This window comes from Colossoma macropomum, unplaced genomic scaffold (assembly GCF_904425465.1).
Source record: "Colossoma macropomum unplaced genomic scaffold, Colossoma_macropomum, whole genome shotgun sequence".
Lineage (NCBI taxonomy): Eukaryota > Metazoa > Chordata > Actinopteri > Characiformes > Serrasalmidae > Colossoma > Colossoma macropomum.
The window spans coordinates 36,018,764-36,035,550 of record NW_023494804.1 but is presented as its reverse complement, the minus strand read 5'-3'; the positions used below and the strand labels follow the sequence as shown (position 1 = coordinate 36,035,550).

The 16,787-nt window shown below is 38.1% G+C and overlaps 1 protein-coding gene across 1 annotated transcript in view; it reads right to left on the bottom strand.

Moving 5' to 3' along the window:
* Positions 1-4,341: 4,341 nt before the first annotated feature.
* The window catches only part of opcml (opioid binding protein/cell adhesion molecule-like), a 167,427-nt gene continuing 154,981 nt past the window's right edge, over positions 4,342-16,787 (bottom strand). Inside the window, exons 4-7 of the mRNA XM_036595450.1 lie at positions 7,590-7,724; positions 7,363-7,483; positions 6,693-6,844; positions 4,342-4,579 (exon numbers count right to left, since the gene is read on the bottom strand). Of these exons, the coding sequence (XP_036451343.1) occupies positions 4,479-4,579; positions 6,693-6,844; positions 7,363-7,483; positions 7,590-7,724 (509 nt within the window). The 3' untranslated portion in view covers positions 4,342-4,478. The remainder of the gene's footprint in view (positions 4,580-6,692; positions 6,845-7,362; positions 7,484-7,589; positions 7,725-16,787) is intronic.

The window sequence follows — 16,787 nt, the reverse complement described above, 5'->3', positions numbered from 1 at the left end:
TTGCCTCAAACTGCATTAAAGTGTTAAGTAATCATCACATAAAAAAAACAGCAATAGCCAGTAGGGAATCACTGGGGCCTTCTAAGGCCTAATTACTTCTGTGGGAAAAACAAAAAAAGTTTCTCTAATTTTTGGTTCATTATTATTTCATTGAATCATCATACTTGTATTTAAACTCTGCAAGTATTGTAGTACTACTCTTACTTTTTAGTTGGAAAAGTTTAAGTTGATGATCAAATCAATGTAACTTTTCACTATTTTCTCTCTTGTAAGCAGCCTCACCCATCAGTTAGGACTATAGGAGCGGAACTGAGGGCCTAACCAATCATGTATTTGCTTTCCAGTGGGCGGGGCCAATTTTGTCAGATGTCACTCTAGTATTTCTGGATGTCCTACATATGTCACCGACTGCGAGTACAAGTGGTAGCCTGACCAACCCTTTTTAGTCATATGTCAGGTCCAGGACACACCAAGCCAACCATTGGCCATTGATGAGCATCAGTAGCCAATCATTGGCTGGTATCAGTGCAGTGTGTACAGCACCTCTGGTTCTAGCTGGTCCTTATTGACTTTTTGGGCAGTTGAGTATGTTGAAGCGGTCTCAGCAGTCAGCCGTGAGTGAGGGCAAACGAGAAGAGAAACCAAAGGTGAGAAAGAAACAACGCAAGAAAACGACACTCTTAAGAGGGAACACAAACTATCCTTATTTTCAACAACAGCTGAAAAAAGTTTTAGCACTACTAACGAGAATTTTAACTCATTTTGCTTTTCAAATGTCCAAATATTTAAACGTATTTGTGATTGTCGTATTTTCAGTGAGAAAAAAAAAAATTATATCGTTACGAATAAACACAGATGCACAAGAGCTCAGCAGATGCACTGATAACTAACATAAAATAAAGCAGGATTCTGTTACTCAATGACAGATTTTTATTTTTTGTCATATAATTTTGAACATGTGACTGTGCTGCACATTTTAATTCACTGTTTAATGTACAAACGTTCACTTTTAAGTAGCCTTTTAGCATTTTAAGTAGCCAGAGCACTTTACTCAGTCATTTTAAAATTGCTACATATAAGGTAAAATATCGCTGCTGTCAGAAGAAAACCTTGTATCTCCATTTTTGTTGTTTTTCAGTTTTTGACATGGTCTGAAAGTGTTGCCCTTTACAGTGTGTGTAAATTTCATGATGAATGGACCAAAAGAAACGGCCCAAAATGATGTGGAAAAATGTCTGGTTCCATTGACTTGCATTAAAAGTAAAGTATGTTTTTTCCTTCTCCTGTAAAGTCACCATTTTGGAGATACGAGGTTTTCTTCCAACAATAGCGATATGTTAGTATGTCTGTTACAAGCTTCAAATACAACATGGTATGTATTTTATAAGCTTCAAATGTCTGTGTTACATCTAGCATGAGACAAAAATGTTTAGAATCACTGTTAGGGTAGTGATAACATAGTATTAGAATCCCATAATGGTGCTAGCAAAAATGAGCATAGCTGTAGAGGTGTTTTAACATTTATGGCTCAAACTGAAGGCCTAACTCTAACAGTCACTTCCGGCACTAGTAGCTTTCTTGAAACCTGAATTTTGTCTGTGATTTTATTTTGTGTTGGACAACAACGTCTTGGCTGGTCGACTGTGTTTGGGCTGAGGGGAAAGTTGTGTAAATTTATGGCCAAACAATCACTTCAGCTGTTTGAGAATTAAGCAGGAGAGGCGTATGGGTGCTGCTTTGTGGAGCAGTGCTGTTTGTTAGGATGCTTAGTGGTGCTTGGCCCCCTTCATCATCCTCACTCATTGGTGCTAATAGGGCTGAATGAGGAGACGGTCAAATTCCTCTGAGCACAAAGTCTCATTTCTAAGCTCTAACTAAGCTGTGTGTGTGTGTGTGTGTGTGCGCGTGTGCGCGTGTGCGTGTGTGTGTGTTCATTCTGTTAGCTCGCGTAATGTCATGGGCTGATAACTGTCTCTCTTTGGGAAGCATCCAAATCTCCTCATTAAGGTGTTGACTGCGTTCCAGGTCAGCTTTTAGAGACAGAGTAACAGGTGCGGAGGTGTGACAGAGAAAATGGCAAGCTTATCAAGGTTACATATCAGCACTGGGAGACATCAGTGCTGGAAGATTATTGGGGGAAAAAGTGCTCCAAGGAAACATATCGACAAAGAGCTGAGCACTGTTCCGTATCTCTACTGTAGGTATGGCTCTATACAGTGTGTACATTATGAAATATAATGAATATGCATATGTGTTTATCGTTATGAAATGTAACATACATTTTAAACCTAAAGTTCTCAGAACATAGCATTCAGCAAACAATAGTCTTGGCCTTACTTTTAATATCCTTTGCCATAAGCTTTGACATTCACAGCCACACACAAATCAAAGTCATGTTTTAAAACCTGAGAAAGAACACTGGTAAAAACACCTCAACAGAGCGTCAACCACCAAGGGAAAAACAACAAAAACGGAGATGTGCACTCTGAAGAGGGTGAAAACAAAGTCTTGCACTGAAGAGCACTGTGCGAAAGTCAGAGATCACTTGTTTAATGTCCAGTCAAAACGGCCACAAGTTATTAATTTTTCAGCATCAGGAAAAAAAACAGGTACATTTATTTAACAGACAATTACATAGAAGCCTCAACAACTAAATATCATTTTTTTCCCCCGTATTTCTTTTGTCCTTCATTTGCCTTTATTACAGCTTCCATTCTTGTATTTTAAAGAAATCTACAGGGAACTTTTTCCACACCTCTAAGTTCAGTCTTGCATTATTATTACATTATAATTAATGTATTTTCTCATGCATATAAATGCGGTTTTGGAAAGGCTTGGTGGGTGGATCTCATACCCAGTTCTAGAGCTAATGTTCTTCTTTTTTTGTCTTTTCCCTGTCCTGAGTAACAGCTTCTTTACAGCTACACATCCTTTCAGACCCATAGCGCTGAGTCGTCTTCTCACAACAAAAGGATGGACAGAGACACCTGTGGATGTTTTCAGATCTGAAGCAGCTTGATTTTCTCCTCTCTCTCTAGGATTTTGGTGGTCTTCCATGTCTTGCACGGTAGTTAGGAGTCCCTTTTTTATATCCTTAAATCATCTTTTAAACACTTCTGGAAAATCTTGTTTTTTTTTTCACTTATTTTTCTTTGCTCTTCCTTATGGAGGTGGATTGTCTTCTATCTAATCTCCTCATTAATCTCCTCTTTGGCCATTTTAGATGAATGAGAAAGAGAAATGTGTGAGGCTGTTTTTGTGTGACTGTTCGTATCTGTTTGAAGAGGAGCTTAATGTCCTTTGAGAACAGCTTCTGCTGGGAGGACACAGCCGCAGCTGGCTGGTTTTAAGACTGGAAGGATGGAAGAGCTCGACTGCACAAAGGTAAAGAGTAGATAAATACTGATTTGATTTTGTACTTAGCCTTGAAGGCTTTTGTGTAATTTTCTGTTAAATATGTTTCCTGCTTCCTGCTGCTGAAAAATGAATAACTTAATTAAATATAGAAAGGGTGGTCTCTGACTTTTCGCACAGTACTGTGTATGTCAGATAGCTTGATTAAATTAGTTTGCAATAGGCAGTCCAATTACGCTTCGGCATTTAGTGCCAGCTTCCAGCTAAAGCATGCAGAGATAACACTTCACACCGTCAGTGCTACTCCGAACGTGCACACACATGTTGCATCACATTTTGCAGATCCATCATGTTGTCTACTTTCTAAACGTACAAGTGTGTCTATATTTACTGCAAAGAAAGTCTAAAGTAAATCTCTAAAAGACCAGATAAGGTGACTAATCTACATCGCCTGTGTGTTGAGATTCTTTAGGAATCTGAGTGACATTAATGGCAACAACAGTACTGGATGAGGGATGGACACTATAGTACGCACCAGACCGTTTTCAGGAAGTGAGCTATATTACGCATAGGTTGACCTTACTCATATTTGAATGAACTGTAAGTATTCCACTGTATACATCTGTACAAGTACAGTAAATCATATATCACATGATATAATTTTTTTGCACTTTTGTTGATTATTTAAAAAAAAAGAAAGTCATTTCATGTTATTTTACAAGGAACTCTGACATGACACGGAAATTCTCAATTCACACACTTCAATACTGAGCCAGTTTTTTTTTTTTCGTCTTTTTTTTACGATCACGTGACTTTTTGCTTTTCTTTTACATACAAAAGGTTGGAGAGACACACACTGTGGTTCTACAATGACCTCTAACCATTTAACCAAAGAACCGTATGCAGTCTCATATTCTCTTAGGACAGACTCATAGCCCACATTTAAACCCCGTTTTCTAACCCCCAAAATAACCGTAAGGCAAAGAAAAAATTACAAAGAATAATATTATTAATAATAATAACAATAATAATAGTGACTGAAAGAATCTGCTTCTATTCATGGGCCTTCGAGTCTGTCTGCGTGTAATGCCGAGTAAAGCTGATGCAGGGGATGATCTCTAGCATCAAAACTTGCTCAGGTAAAAGAGAGCGAGAGTGAGCAGCAGGCTGACGGAGACGGATGGAGAGAGTGCAGCGCTGTTCACATCATGCAGTGCTCCCGGGCCTACAGAGAGAGAGAGAGAGAGAGAGAGCGAGAGAGAGATATATAGAGAGAACTTAGCACTCACACTGACCCTACATGATTCAAACCGTGTGTGTTTTCTTAAAGGGCCCAAATCATGAAAAACGTTTGTAGACATTGTTAGTTTCAAAATGTGCCATTGACTTCCAAGTTCATTCAGTCCATATATGGAAACTAAGCTGGAAAAAACAGCCTGTTTTTGAATTCACTGTTTTTGTTACATCACAAGAACCAGCACATTTACATATACCCACCTATTCAGCCTACAGCAGTTTAGCTCCGCCCATTTATGCTGAAATTCTAGACAGAGCGCTTTTTTGAATGAGGTACAACACAGGTCAGCCAATAAAAACAGAGCTCATTTACACACATCAGTCTTATAGGCAGAGTAACTAAACCAGCCTGAGCGGTAAAGCAGAGGTTGGAAAATGGTGATGAAAACATAAATTATGTTTTTGGTACATAAAAAATGCAGAGTGAGGAATAAAACTGAAGAGAAATGTAGGCTATAAGTATATTACCAACAAATACACTACATCTTTATTTATATTTATATTAGCTTCATTTATTTATCGTTACTTTAAAATGTTCTTCATACTCTTTTTCTATGGCATCATGTATAGAATCCTTTTATCACCTATTTCAGATATTGCATTATTCTTTACATCATTAATACATTAATTCATCCATTCATTTGCTTCCTACTCAATATTTGTAGTTATTTAAAAAGAATAGTATGCAAGTTCAAACACTACTGATTAAATTGTTTGTAAATAAGTCAATACATCCTCTACAGGGAACAAACTTAACATGCACTAATTTTAGAGCATAATTTCTACTTATTTGCTGAGTTTAACTTTTTGGGAAAAAATAAAACATAAAATATAAAATGTTCCATAACTTTTGCACAGGCCTTTTTTCAATATGTTAAATTCAGCAAATAAACAGTGATTGTGCATGAAAATGTCCAGAAGTATGTTCTCTGTACAGGATATTTTAACTTATTTTCACTGAGAAAATCAACAAAACATGATTTGACCAGGCATGGCCGAACCTTTGTATGCACAATCATTTGTAATGTTACAATCATGTTATACATCTATCTGCCACCATACATCATTTATTACTACTGTCAACACTGATTCCAAACTTTTGAGTGTCAGAGTATAATAATTGCTAAAAAGGGGTCAATCTAATGATTATTATTTGTTATTAGTAACTGATATTGAAATTACAGCTGGTTATTTAGCATCCGGTTTTTAGCACCGGTAGTCTCTAGCGCAGAGCTCACTGAACTGTATAGCATAGTGGACAACACCACTACGCCACACACAAAAAGACCAGGCTTCCATTTTCATCCAGGCAGAAATGCTACGGCTATACTAATAAGTGTGCCATAATAAGAGTCCTTGGGAAAAACTCTTAATTTCACTCTGACCATTGTAAGTCTGTTAAATAATGTAGCTTAAATATAAAACATGTTACAGTAATACATATCACCTGATTTAGCTATGCCATAGTTATGTACAATTAGTCAACAATTTATTCTTTTCTTATGAGTACTGCACTTCATATATCAGTTATCATCGGTATTAGCCGCAACAAAAATATCTAATTATCAATCAAGAAATTCCATACAGATGCATCTATGAACACAGCCAAATTTTTCGGAGCAATACGTAGTTCACAAATCATGAATGGAAACAGAAGCACCACAGCCACCACACATAACAGCTGTAGATTTATTTATGTAAATTAAACAATGCTAATACCACACCCCTAAGAAGTGTTACAGAGGCAGATGCAAACAGCTGGATGACGTGAATGACTGCAAATTCCACAGGAATTCACACTACCCAAAAGTAACAAGCAGTAAAATGTGACGGCATGCTTAGCAGTCAGCTTTTAAACAGACTTGCATTCATGAACTCGTCATCGCTTGTTATGATTCCTATGAATTCTTCATGAGAGTGGTTCCAGACAGTCACTTGATATGCACATTAATAAGATCAGCCGCAGCAGAACCAAACAACTATCACACTTCAAATGATGCATGGATTTAACTGGCTTTTTATTATTAAATAGGTGTTCTTACCATAGAGGATTATGCTGGCGTTTGAAATCCCCAGCATGTTCATGGCCACGCAGGTATAGTTCCCATAGTCCTCTTCAGACACATTGAAAAATATGAGCATGGACTGTTTACCTTTGTTTTCTATTTTCACTCCATTGAGTCCATTGAAGAGGCTGCAAACAACAAGGTCAGGTTAGCATTAGCATTGTAAATGCGAAGGTCAAGTTAACTGTGCATTGAACTGAAAGAGTATTTCAATTCCGTGTCTTGTCTGGGTTTAAAAAGCATGTGGTACAATTAACCTCAGCAGAGAGTACAGTACTGTAACACTGATAAGTGTTTACATGGAATTCTGTTTACATGGAATTGTGTTTACTGTAGAATTCTTCCTTCGCATGACTGTTTTACGTGTGTAACACTTCATTAACCACCAACGAATTATATCAATGTTGTTATTACATGAGTTTTGGAATGCAGACATATTGCAAATTACTATTTTCTGCCTGTGTTTTTTTCTTTGCTAATTTATACAGCATGTCTATACAAGTCAAAAATTGGGACTAAATACAATAGGTACACTCTATCAGCTGTACGAATGGCTTTTTCCTTGATTAAACAAGGCATATATATATATATATATATATATATATATATATATATATATATATATACAATAAAATAGTAAACATACCGACGATCTTCTTTATACCACTGAAAGTCAGCCAGAGGAACTGCCAATGCCTCACACTGCAGTACCCCTCTCTGACCAACAGGGGTTCCTGAGCTGCGGGCCCTCGAAATGACCGGAGGATCTGTGGAGTGAATGTACTAGACTAATGATGATCATAAATGATGGTGTCAGTATTATTAAACCCATAGGCATTTGTTTCATATCAGCGAAAGTAATGTTCAGCTTACAATTTACTGTGACTTGTACCGTCCTCACGTCCGGGGGAGAGATGTCGTTAGAGGAGATGCACTCGTACGATCCCGACTGTTCTCTGGTAATTGCAGTCATTTCAACATACTCCCCCTCACTGACGAACCTGCGACCTGAAACAAATCAATACACACATGTTCAAGTTCATATGAAAGGATTAAAAAAAGAGTACAGAGATTCAAAGTTGATTTAAAACATTTTACTTCATTATACATGTTCGCAAAGCTGCATATTATGCTGATCTCCTTAAGAAGCAACACATTTACACAACAAAACTAATCAAAAGAAAGAGGAGGTGGGAGAGCAAGTGTTTCATGTTTCTCATGCCATGTCATTAGAGGTGTCCCACAGGGGTTAATTATGGGACCGTCTTCATTCGCACTTTTTAAATACATTATTTCTCTCCATCCTGTTAAAAATGGCATGAAGTTTGTTCAGTTGCATTGTGCCAGTGCTGTGGCATAATGTCTTATCCACTGGCTGCGAACATCTGCTGTGCATTTTCACCCAGTCACACCACGCGTAGACTCATTTAAATGTGAGTACTGCAATTTGCAGCCTGTCATAACTAATTGACCAACAGTCACTTTTTTGGACAAACACACAAACCTATCATTGAACTAAATCACTCTGGAATAGTGTTACTGAGCAACAGCAGATCCCTAAAATGGTGTACTCATGTCTGAATAATAATCACCAGGCACATTTAGGGCTTACTTTCGTTTCCAATTCATTGTGTCCGACTTGTCCAGAAGAAATCAAGTTCAGACATTTGCAGTGTAGTTATTTTGTGAAATATATGATTATATTTTTTTCTCAGACAGAGACAATTTTCATCTTTTAAAGATGTTTAAACTGTGCTAGCTTGGCTGGAGCATCTGCTGCTGGAATAAACAAACTGCAGGAATTCTGCTATATCTAACATGAATGGTGTATTTTCAACATTTGCAACATTTCTCACAATAATACACAATCAGAATCATATTAATATTAATTCTATATAGTATTAAAATGCATTGTGGAAGATTCAGATATTCCTCTGAGGAGCAAAGACACAGTTTAACCTTCAGTAACGGATAACCTATTCCCTGGAAGACCAAATGTCACAACACACAGCAACAGTTCTACATTAAAACTCTCTCATTAACGCACTATTCCTCTCTCTCTGTCTCTCTCTCTCTCTCTCTCTCTCTCTCTCTAAAGGTTGAGCAGAGGATATAGGTTGTTATTTCTACTCTCTTAATACCACGGCCCTGGGGATGGGGGTGATATAGCAGGGTAATTATGCTTATCTAACCAAATTACTCATTTCTGTAATTTTAGGCCAGTCTAAAATAGAGGAAAGAGAGAAATATGATTGCATGATTAGCCAAAGATTTAATGAGCCCCAAATTTTATTACTATCATTCAGCATATGTGTAGAAGTTACACTGATTTTCCTCAAACATTTACCTTCAGGGTCAGGTGAATGGACTGGACTAATGTAATTCAGCAAATATAATCACATTATATTAATTACCACACTCACAGCCCTTAACCATTTTACTAAATAAACTGAGTGGCCTCTAAAACCCAAGCTTTCCATTTTGAGCAGAACTCACTTTGTGCATTTCCTTGTTATAGATGTGCCGAATCAAAATACCTTCAGCTTGGCCTCAGTTTCTGGCAGCACCTCTAGGCACTGAACACTTCTTACGCACATTTTGGGACGGACAGAAAGACCATCTTCCTTTGATTGCAGCTTTCATTCACTGCCAGTTTTAACAAATATCCGTATTTTATCATCATCTTTTCTGTGTGACCTTCCTGTGTACACAGTTACGAGCAGAATGAGATGGACTCTTCACAGGTGTAGTGTCAAAAAAGCCCCCATACTTTCATCGCGGAACTGAGATTTAGGGACCACACAACTTATCTGCAATAGGGGCTGTTTTCTGCCACCGTGTAACTACTACAAACTACACTCTCAGGGCCTGGTGCACAGTTTTGTGACAGTTTTAGATGTACGAAACTGGCACATGAGCATAAATGTGGATTTTATGGGCATATTTATTTGAGGGAGGGACACACAATACGTGGGAGGATCATGCAGAAATCTGGTGGAGGCTGATTACAAATTCCGCTTGATTTACTGAAGTGTGAGCAACTCGAAGTGGCCAATTTTGTAGGATTTTTTTTTCTCTGCCTTTTAAAATCAGGCAAAGAAATACCATGTTATTCTGGTGTAGACATGCACAGTGATATCAGAATCATAATGACATCAGCAGATATTTGCTTAAAAAATATTGGCATCAGACAGATGTTTAGATTTGACAGATGTTTTAAACTGATATTTACTGATGTATTCACTCCAGAGAAGCAGAACATTTAGATTCTCAAACTGGGGGCTGGGTGGGGGGATGCTAAGGGGGCTGCAAAACAATTTCAGAAGTTTTACTCTACTTAAGTTTTTTAATTCATTTTGTCAGTTTATTAAATCGTCTTTATCCATACCTAAAATCATAAGACAACCAATCACAATTCACAGCCATAGCTTAGCCATTTAAATGACTCTGTAACATCACAAAACGGGGCTGACTGCTAGAAAAACAGACACGGTCCTTGGCATTAGGTAAAAGTAATGACTGGGGGTTTGAGGGGGCACTTAGACTAAAAAAAGTTGTCTAAGCTGTGTGACTGCACAGCAAAGTGCTACACTTCTCTGGACTGCTAATGCTAATGTTTATGCACAATGACTGAATGACACTGGTATCAGCATCAGTTGATATGTACATGAAAAATTCAGCATGAGCTCACAATTATCATATCAGTGCATCCCTGTTCTGGAGACTTCCTTTAAAAGTGTCAGAAAACATAGCGTCTAGACGGAGGCATGAACCATAAACACATGCTGAAAGACTCTTTACCAACAAATTACCACTATTTCAGCTCTCAGGATCAGATGTTTGTGAGATGATGAAGCGTAAAATGTGCTGAAATGTGATCAATTCTGTGTTACTGTATCATGAATTCTGTTTTCTTAGGTGGAGTAAAATTATGCCCATGTTGATTTTTTGGCAGACAAGAATTTACTTATTAACACCAATATCCCTTCATCACTGAACTTTCATTTTCTGTTCTGATCCTGAGTTTGTTGACGGCCCCTAGTTCACTGCACCTCACAAGTGAGCTGTTACTGGACGGTTTGTATTATTTGTTTCAGTCTTAGTAAATCGAACATTAATTTCAGACACATTGCGAGCTGAAAGGCTGCATGTCTGCGATTGAATGTACATCTGACCTAATCTCGACCTAACTTTCCACATTTGTAGCATAAGGTCTGATACCACAAACAAATACAGTACAAACACAAAAGCCTACACAAACACATAAAGGGGGTCAAAATGACCTGTAGTTTAATCAATGATTCTTCAAACCGAAGGAATCCTGTTTTTATCTCCAGCTTAATGAAATCATTTAAGATTCTGATGATACATAGATTAAATTATTTCAGTAAAAGTTTTACTGTTTAAGTCATGTTTATTTGATCACTTCCCACATATACAGTGAAGACGATGATGAAATTCAATACTACTGAAATGCAGTAGAACTTTTTCTCAGCTGACTGAGGCTTTAAAATCACTGGTTTAGGAATAATCTTTATTTATTTGTTTGTTTGTTTATTTATTTGGTTATTTGTTACTTCATCTCAGTAACATTCCCAATAATTTCTAAATGCAACACTCAACATTTGCTAGCTAGCTAAGTATGAGCTCTAGTAGCATTAGCTCTAGCTAGCTGATTTAGAATATCTGAATATCTATTTGTTTTAAAATCTATGTTTTTAAAAAAGTTAAGAAAAAATACAATATTTGTAAATAAAATCTACTTCACACTATCACATGAACAATTGGTCAGTGGTTGTATAGGCACCAAAGTTGATTTATTGGCTATGACAACTGATGTTAATCAAATTCTTAGCAGTAACTAAAATGGGACAAAATGACATCTATATGGAAGATGCCCCTGAAATAATAAAATGTTCTTAGAAATGAATTTTTTTGATAAAAAATGATGAATGATTTTCACAAAATCCTGTAGTGAATGAACTGATTCTTTCACAAAGACTATCAGTCATAAGAAAACGTCTTTTTGACTAATTCATAGAATGTAAAGGAATAAAATATTATTTTGGAAAAATGCAGCAAAAATTCTGTACTGAATCAAAACTTCCCCAGGAAATGCACAGGGATCATCTTAACCCCCTGCATGAAGGCTTGGGGTAGTGATACAAAAATGACATTTTTAGATCCTATGACTAAGGAATATGGAAGTTATATTCGTGAGGCTCACCAACAAGATTTTTGAGGAATACATGAAATATCAAGAAGTGTTGACATTGACAAAACATTGCAAAAATCACAACCTACTGGGTCAATTTACCACCAGTCAGTTACAGCTGACTTTCTGCACTGTAACCATAACCGCAAGTGCGGTAATACAGACCAAACAACAAAAAACGTGTCACAGTTCAACTACTTACAGACTGCATTGTAGACAACAATCCATGATGTTTTCTCAAAGAAGCATAAAGTATTAAAAAAAGAAAAATCCATTCAAATGTATTTTTTGACACCTCCTTTGTTGAATCTATGTACGTATACATAGCGCTCGCTCTCCTGTTGATCAGCTGCACAAAAGCAGACTTCTCTCAGAGTGCTGTGAAATCATGGCAGTAAACATTTAAGTAAAGATTTTCATTTGATGGGTTGACATTCGCTATTGTGCTTTGTGACCATGGCTAAACGTGAAAGACTCAGTTGCCAGGACAACCTCAGAAGGACTCCAACAACTGCAACGAGTATTGTGTTATAGACGGGCTTTGGCTGTTTATCACTCACTTCAGGAAAAATGAAAGACAAAAGGTAAGACACACAAAACCCGCCAAGGAATGACCTCCATTGTGGCATCAAGCAGAATTGAAAGACCTGTTATGAGAGGACGTCTGGTATATTTCGTACGTTAACTGGCCCATTAAAAAGGAATAATCATTTTGATTCCAATGACAATGGCGATGGTCCTGGTAGCCGGCTTTATCCCACAGCCATGTTTTATAATGTTTATTATGGGGAGACAGAAAGTAAACATAAGGCCCCTGGCAATTACGCCCAGCAGAGGCTAATAATGCCACATCTATTATGAGGCAGGCTGTAGGAGCACAGGGGCGGATTATTAGAACGTGAGGGGTGCTTAGAGAGAACAGCACCAATAAATAACTGGCTAAAATGGAGAGGGACGGAGACAGCAAGAGAACGGCAGATGGATGGAATGAGAGGCAGACACATATAGATAAAGAGAGGCTGCTATTGCTACGCGTGTGAGATTAGAATCAGCGGGGAATCTCTCCATGTTAAACTCAGAAAATGGAACGCTTCATATCCATCCGACTACGTTAGAAGGTGGGGAAGCACACAGATAAGGCCTTTATTATATCACCAACTAGGGATGTCCCGATCCGATCCAAAGGATCAGGACTGGAACTGATCTAGGCATTTAAAATGGATCGGGTGTCGGCTACATTAAGGCCAGTTCCAATCCTTTGCACTCTATTTACGTCATTATTCAGATATTATCCTACTCGCAACAGTGGGGCACCTTTTCAGTAGTGAAGCAGTTTAAATGGCTGTAGTGTTGAGTTATTTTAAAGTGTAAAATGGCAGTGAACCAGTGTTTCAACTGTCGTAAAGTTACCTGCCTTTCATTAAAATAAGTGGTTTGACTGCTGTTGAACTAGCCACACTAAAATGTAGTGGCGAACCGTGACTATTAGAGCCAGGCCTTCAATTTCAAAGCCATAAATGTCAAAACTCTGTCAAATGAGGAAAATAAGGAATAAGGAAAAACCCACCATGCTAATTTCTGCTAGTTCCCCTATGGGATTCACTAAGCGCTAAGCTAGCAGTGTTTTGTATGGACATTTTTAATCACTGTACATTAAACACAGACATTTGAGGCTTCGAAACGAGATTGTATGTTGCACCTGAAGCTTGTGACAGATGTGTCAGCAAATATTTTATCTTGTAGTAGTTTCACAGGTACTTTCAGTAGTGAGCTCTGATATAGAGCTGCTGCATTTTGTAGTAGTTTCACAGGTACTTTCAGTAGTGAGCTCTGATATAGAGCTGCTGCATTTCTAACCATCCATTTATTAGGCTGCCTCTCGTACTCACAGTCAGTCACATCTAGGCCTAGACTAATATTTTGTCTCATGAAATCAGCCCTGCTTATTGGAAATCAAAATGTGACTGGTTGATTCCTTTGTCACTAATTATGCTGAAAATTAACCTATGGTAGGATTCTCTATAGCTCTTCAAGTCCTAACCAAGAGGACAGATCACTTAGCTATATGTAACACAGAGAAAAGCAATTCCTGATTGGCCAATTTTCCACTGGACGTTTTTAAGAATTTAATCCTCCAAAACTTAACAATGAAACACGATCAGTAGAGTTTATATACAAACATGACATTATTAAATAAAAATGAATTTATTTTTTAGGTCCTAGAAATTATTAAGCCTTGCCTGAAGATCTCGACGGCCCTCTGCTAAAATGTGAATGTGCAACAATTACACTTCAAGCCTATTTTTGCCTCTTTTTGACACAAGCAACTTGGCACTAGGAGCACGTACAAAATACGCTCCTGTGACATTTTCACTTGCAACTGGTGTAAAACAAAGCCTATGGAGACACGTTCTGCTTCACTCTCCCTGCTAAACACTTCTGGTATAAAACCAGCATCAGCAAAGCTGAGCAAAAGCAGGCTACTCTGTGCATTGGGGCAATATGAGATCATAACGTATTAACAGCACTAAATTATCGCACCTAAGTGCTGAGACAGAACACCACTATGCACATTTCAAAACACAGTCATTTTACTGCAGCATTTTAAAGCAAATGGTAGCCAAAATCACTGGTCAACATGAAAGATGTTATAAAATATAAAAAGTAATTTCCAAAAAGTAGGCCAGAACTCAGTTGTGTACCAGTTGTCTACCAGTTTGAAGTAACAGGCGGCCTGAGGTTGTCTACCCAATTGGATTGGTTTTACAAATAAAAACACAAGTACTGGATACAAACCTGTGTTGTAAAACTCTCAACTTTAAACGACTCCGCTCGGATTAGGGGGTAAAACGATGTTGCAAAATCTGTCAACATTTCCAAAAACTAAAACATCCATTTTCAGTGCCCTTTTTGCTCTGCCGCCCATTTGAGTTCCATGTTCAAAACAACAAACACGATAAGATCTGCAAACTCGAAAAACACCTGCCTTTTTCCTCAAATACTCAGAAATGCTCTGTTCTTTATTTTTTACATACAGTTAACTAATGGAGAATGCATGTAGTATTGCATGATGGACTCCAGAGACTGGTGGAAAAGTAGCTATTATCATTAAGTGCATTCTCCTGCCCCTGAATTGGTAAGTTGTATAACTGTTCCCAGCTTTGGAACTCATGCAGCTGGACCCATTCAGTCTGCAGTGACATTGACAGAAGGAATAAAAGATGGAAGTCCACCTCAAACAAACACTCAAGAGATTTTGTTATGGCCAAAACGGCAATAAAAAGGCTCTTCTGAGTCCACTAAAGGGAGAGTTATGAGCAAAAGGGAATGGGATCAAACCATTTTCCCTCCATCAAATGAGCCCATGAAATATGTTAAAGTGGGTCAACGCTTCTATGCATTGAAATGGGTCTTTCAGTCTTGCGCTAATGTGAAGTGAAGCTGGGCCAGGCACTGAAAGGCGCACACTGTCGTTCTGGATTTTCCCCACCCTATTAAATTCCCACACCCCAAGCCCGCATTTAGGCCTTTATTCCTCCTGAGCGGCCTTCAGGACTCCCCAGTAAACTAATAAACACACTAAGAGATGATATTACACATATAATGAGATTGCGCTGCACTAATGAGTTGATAATCAGTCGCTGACCATTATTAATGTTTGCGAACACATCTAATTGCGGATTTGCAATCATCTGTGCATGGGCTACCCTCATAATAGGTATTCAAATGATGATGGCTTCAGACGCTAAACGACTGACGGAAACAATTACAGGCTCTCATAATGTTTCTAATGATGAGTGTGGGCATCTCGGTGGAGTACCTGAAGTGGACCACGAGGACGCCGGGTTTGTAAGAGTAGTTATAAAAAGGTGCTGAACGTACTCAAATTTAGCATTTTCAAGTTTCTCACATCGCAACTCCAAACTTTTAGCTGTTTAAAGAGCCACTCCAGTGGCAAATACTTGAACGATGCATTATCATTCAAATTCGGATGTGGGGGTGCAGCCTATGTGCAGCGCGGCATGACGTGATGAGTAATATTCAGGAATCATGAAGTGAGTGCTGTCCTAAAAACCTGGAGAAATGGATACCACATGTAGAGATGAAGATAGCAATGGTGATATTAATGTGGGAGATTGTTCCCTCCTGATTGTCCTACTCTAGAACAGCAGGTGAGAGCTTATTTCAGCGTGTCCTACATGTGTAAGTGTTTGGCAAGAGTGCGGAGACCGACTGAAGGCAAAAGCATGGATGTAACATCTATGTAACATGAATGTGAAATTCCAGTATAAACAGTGTGTGCATAATAATATCCGTCAGTTCTTCAGTTGCTACTACAGAACGGCTTTCTACACAATATTTTTGCAGGATCTGCTAACGATCACGATCAGTTATGTATGAATTTACATCATTCAGACATCTTCATCAGCAGTGAGGAGTAAAAGATGAGATTTAAAACTTACATAGAGATTTACATAGAAGCTAAGTTAAATCAATGACGCCTTGCTGTTAGTTTCCTGTGATCCAGTAAAGTCAACGTTGAAAGTAGCGAACTTATTATAGCATTTTCACCCTCAAATCTTGGTACATTATCAGCATATTTTACCGGTAGTGTTCGGTCTTTGTGTCTTTTCTTACTTGAAGCCTTTAACAGTGTTTTACCTGGATGCCCATGTTCACATTTGCAATGAAAATCCCATTATTAGGATGTGACATGCTCAGCCTGAATGGCCAACAGCTTCATAATTTCTTACAAACATGTAAAAATAAAATCCCGCAATATTTTTCTTTTGCGGGCAGCACGGTGGCGCAGTGGGTAGCGCTGTTGCCTCACAGCGAGAATGGCCTGGGTTCGA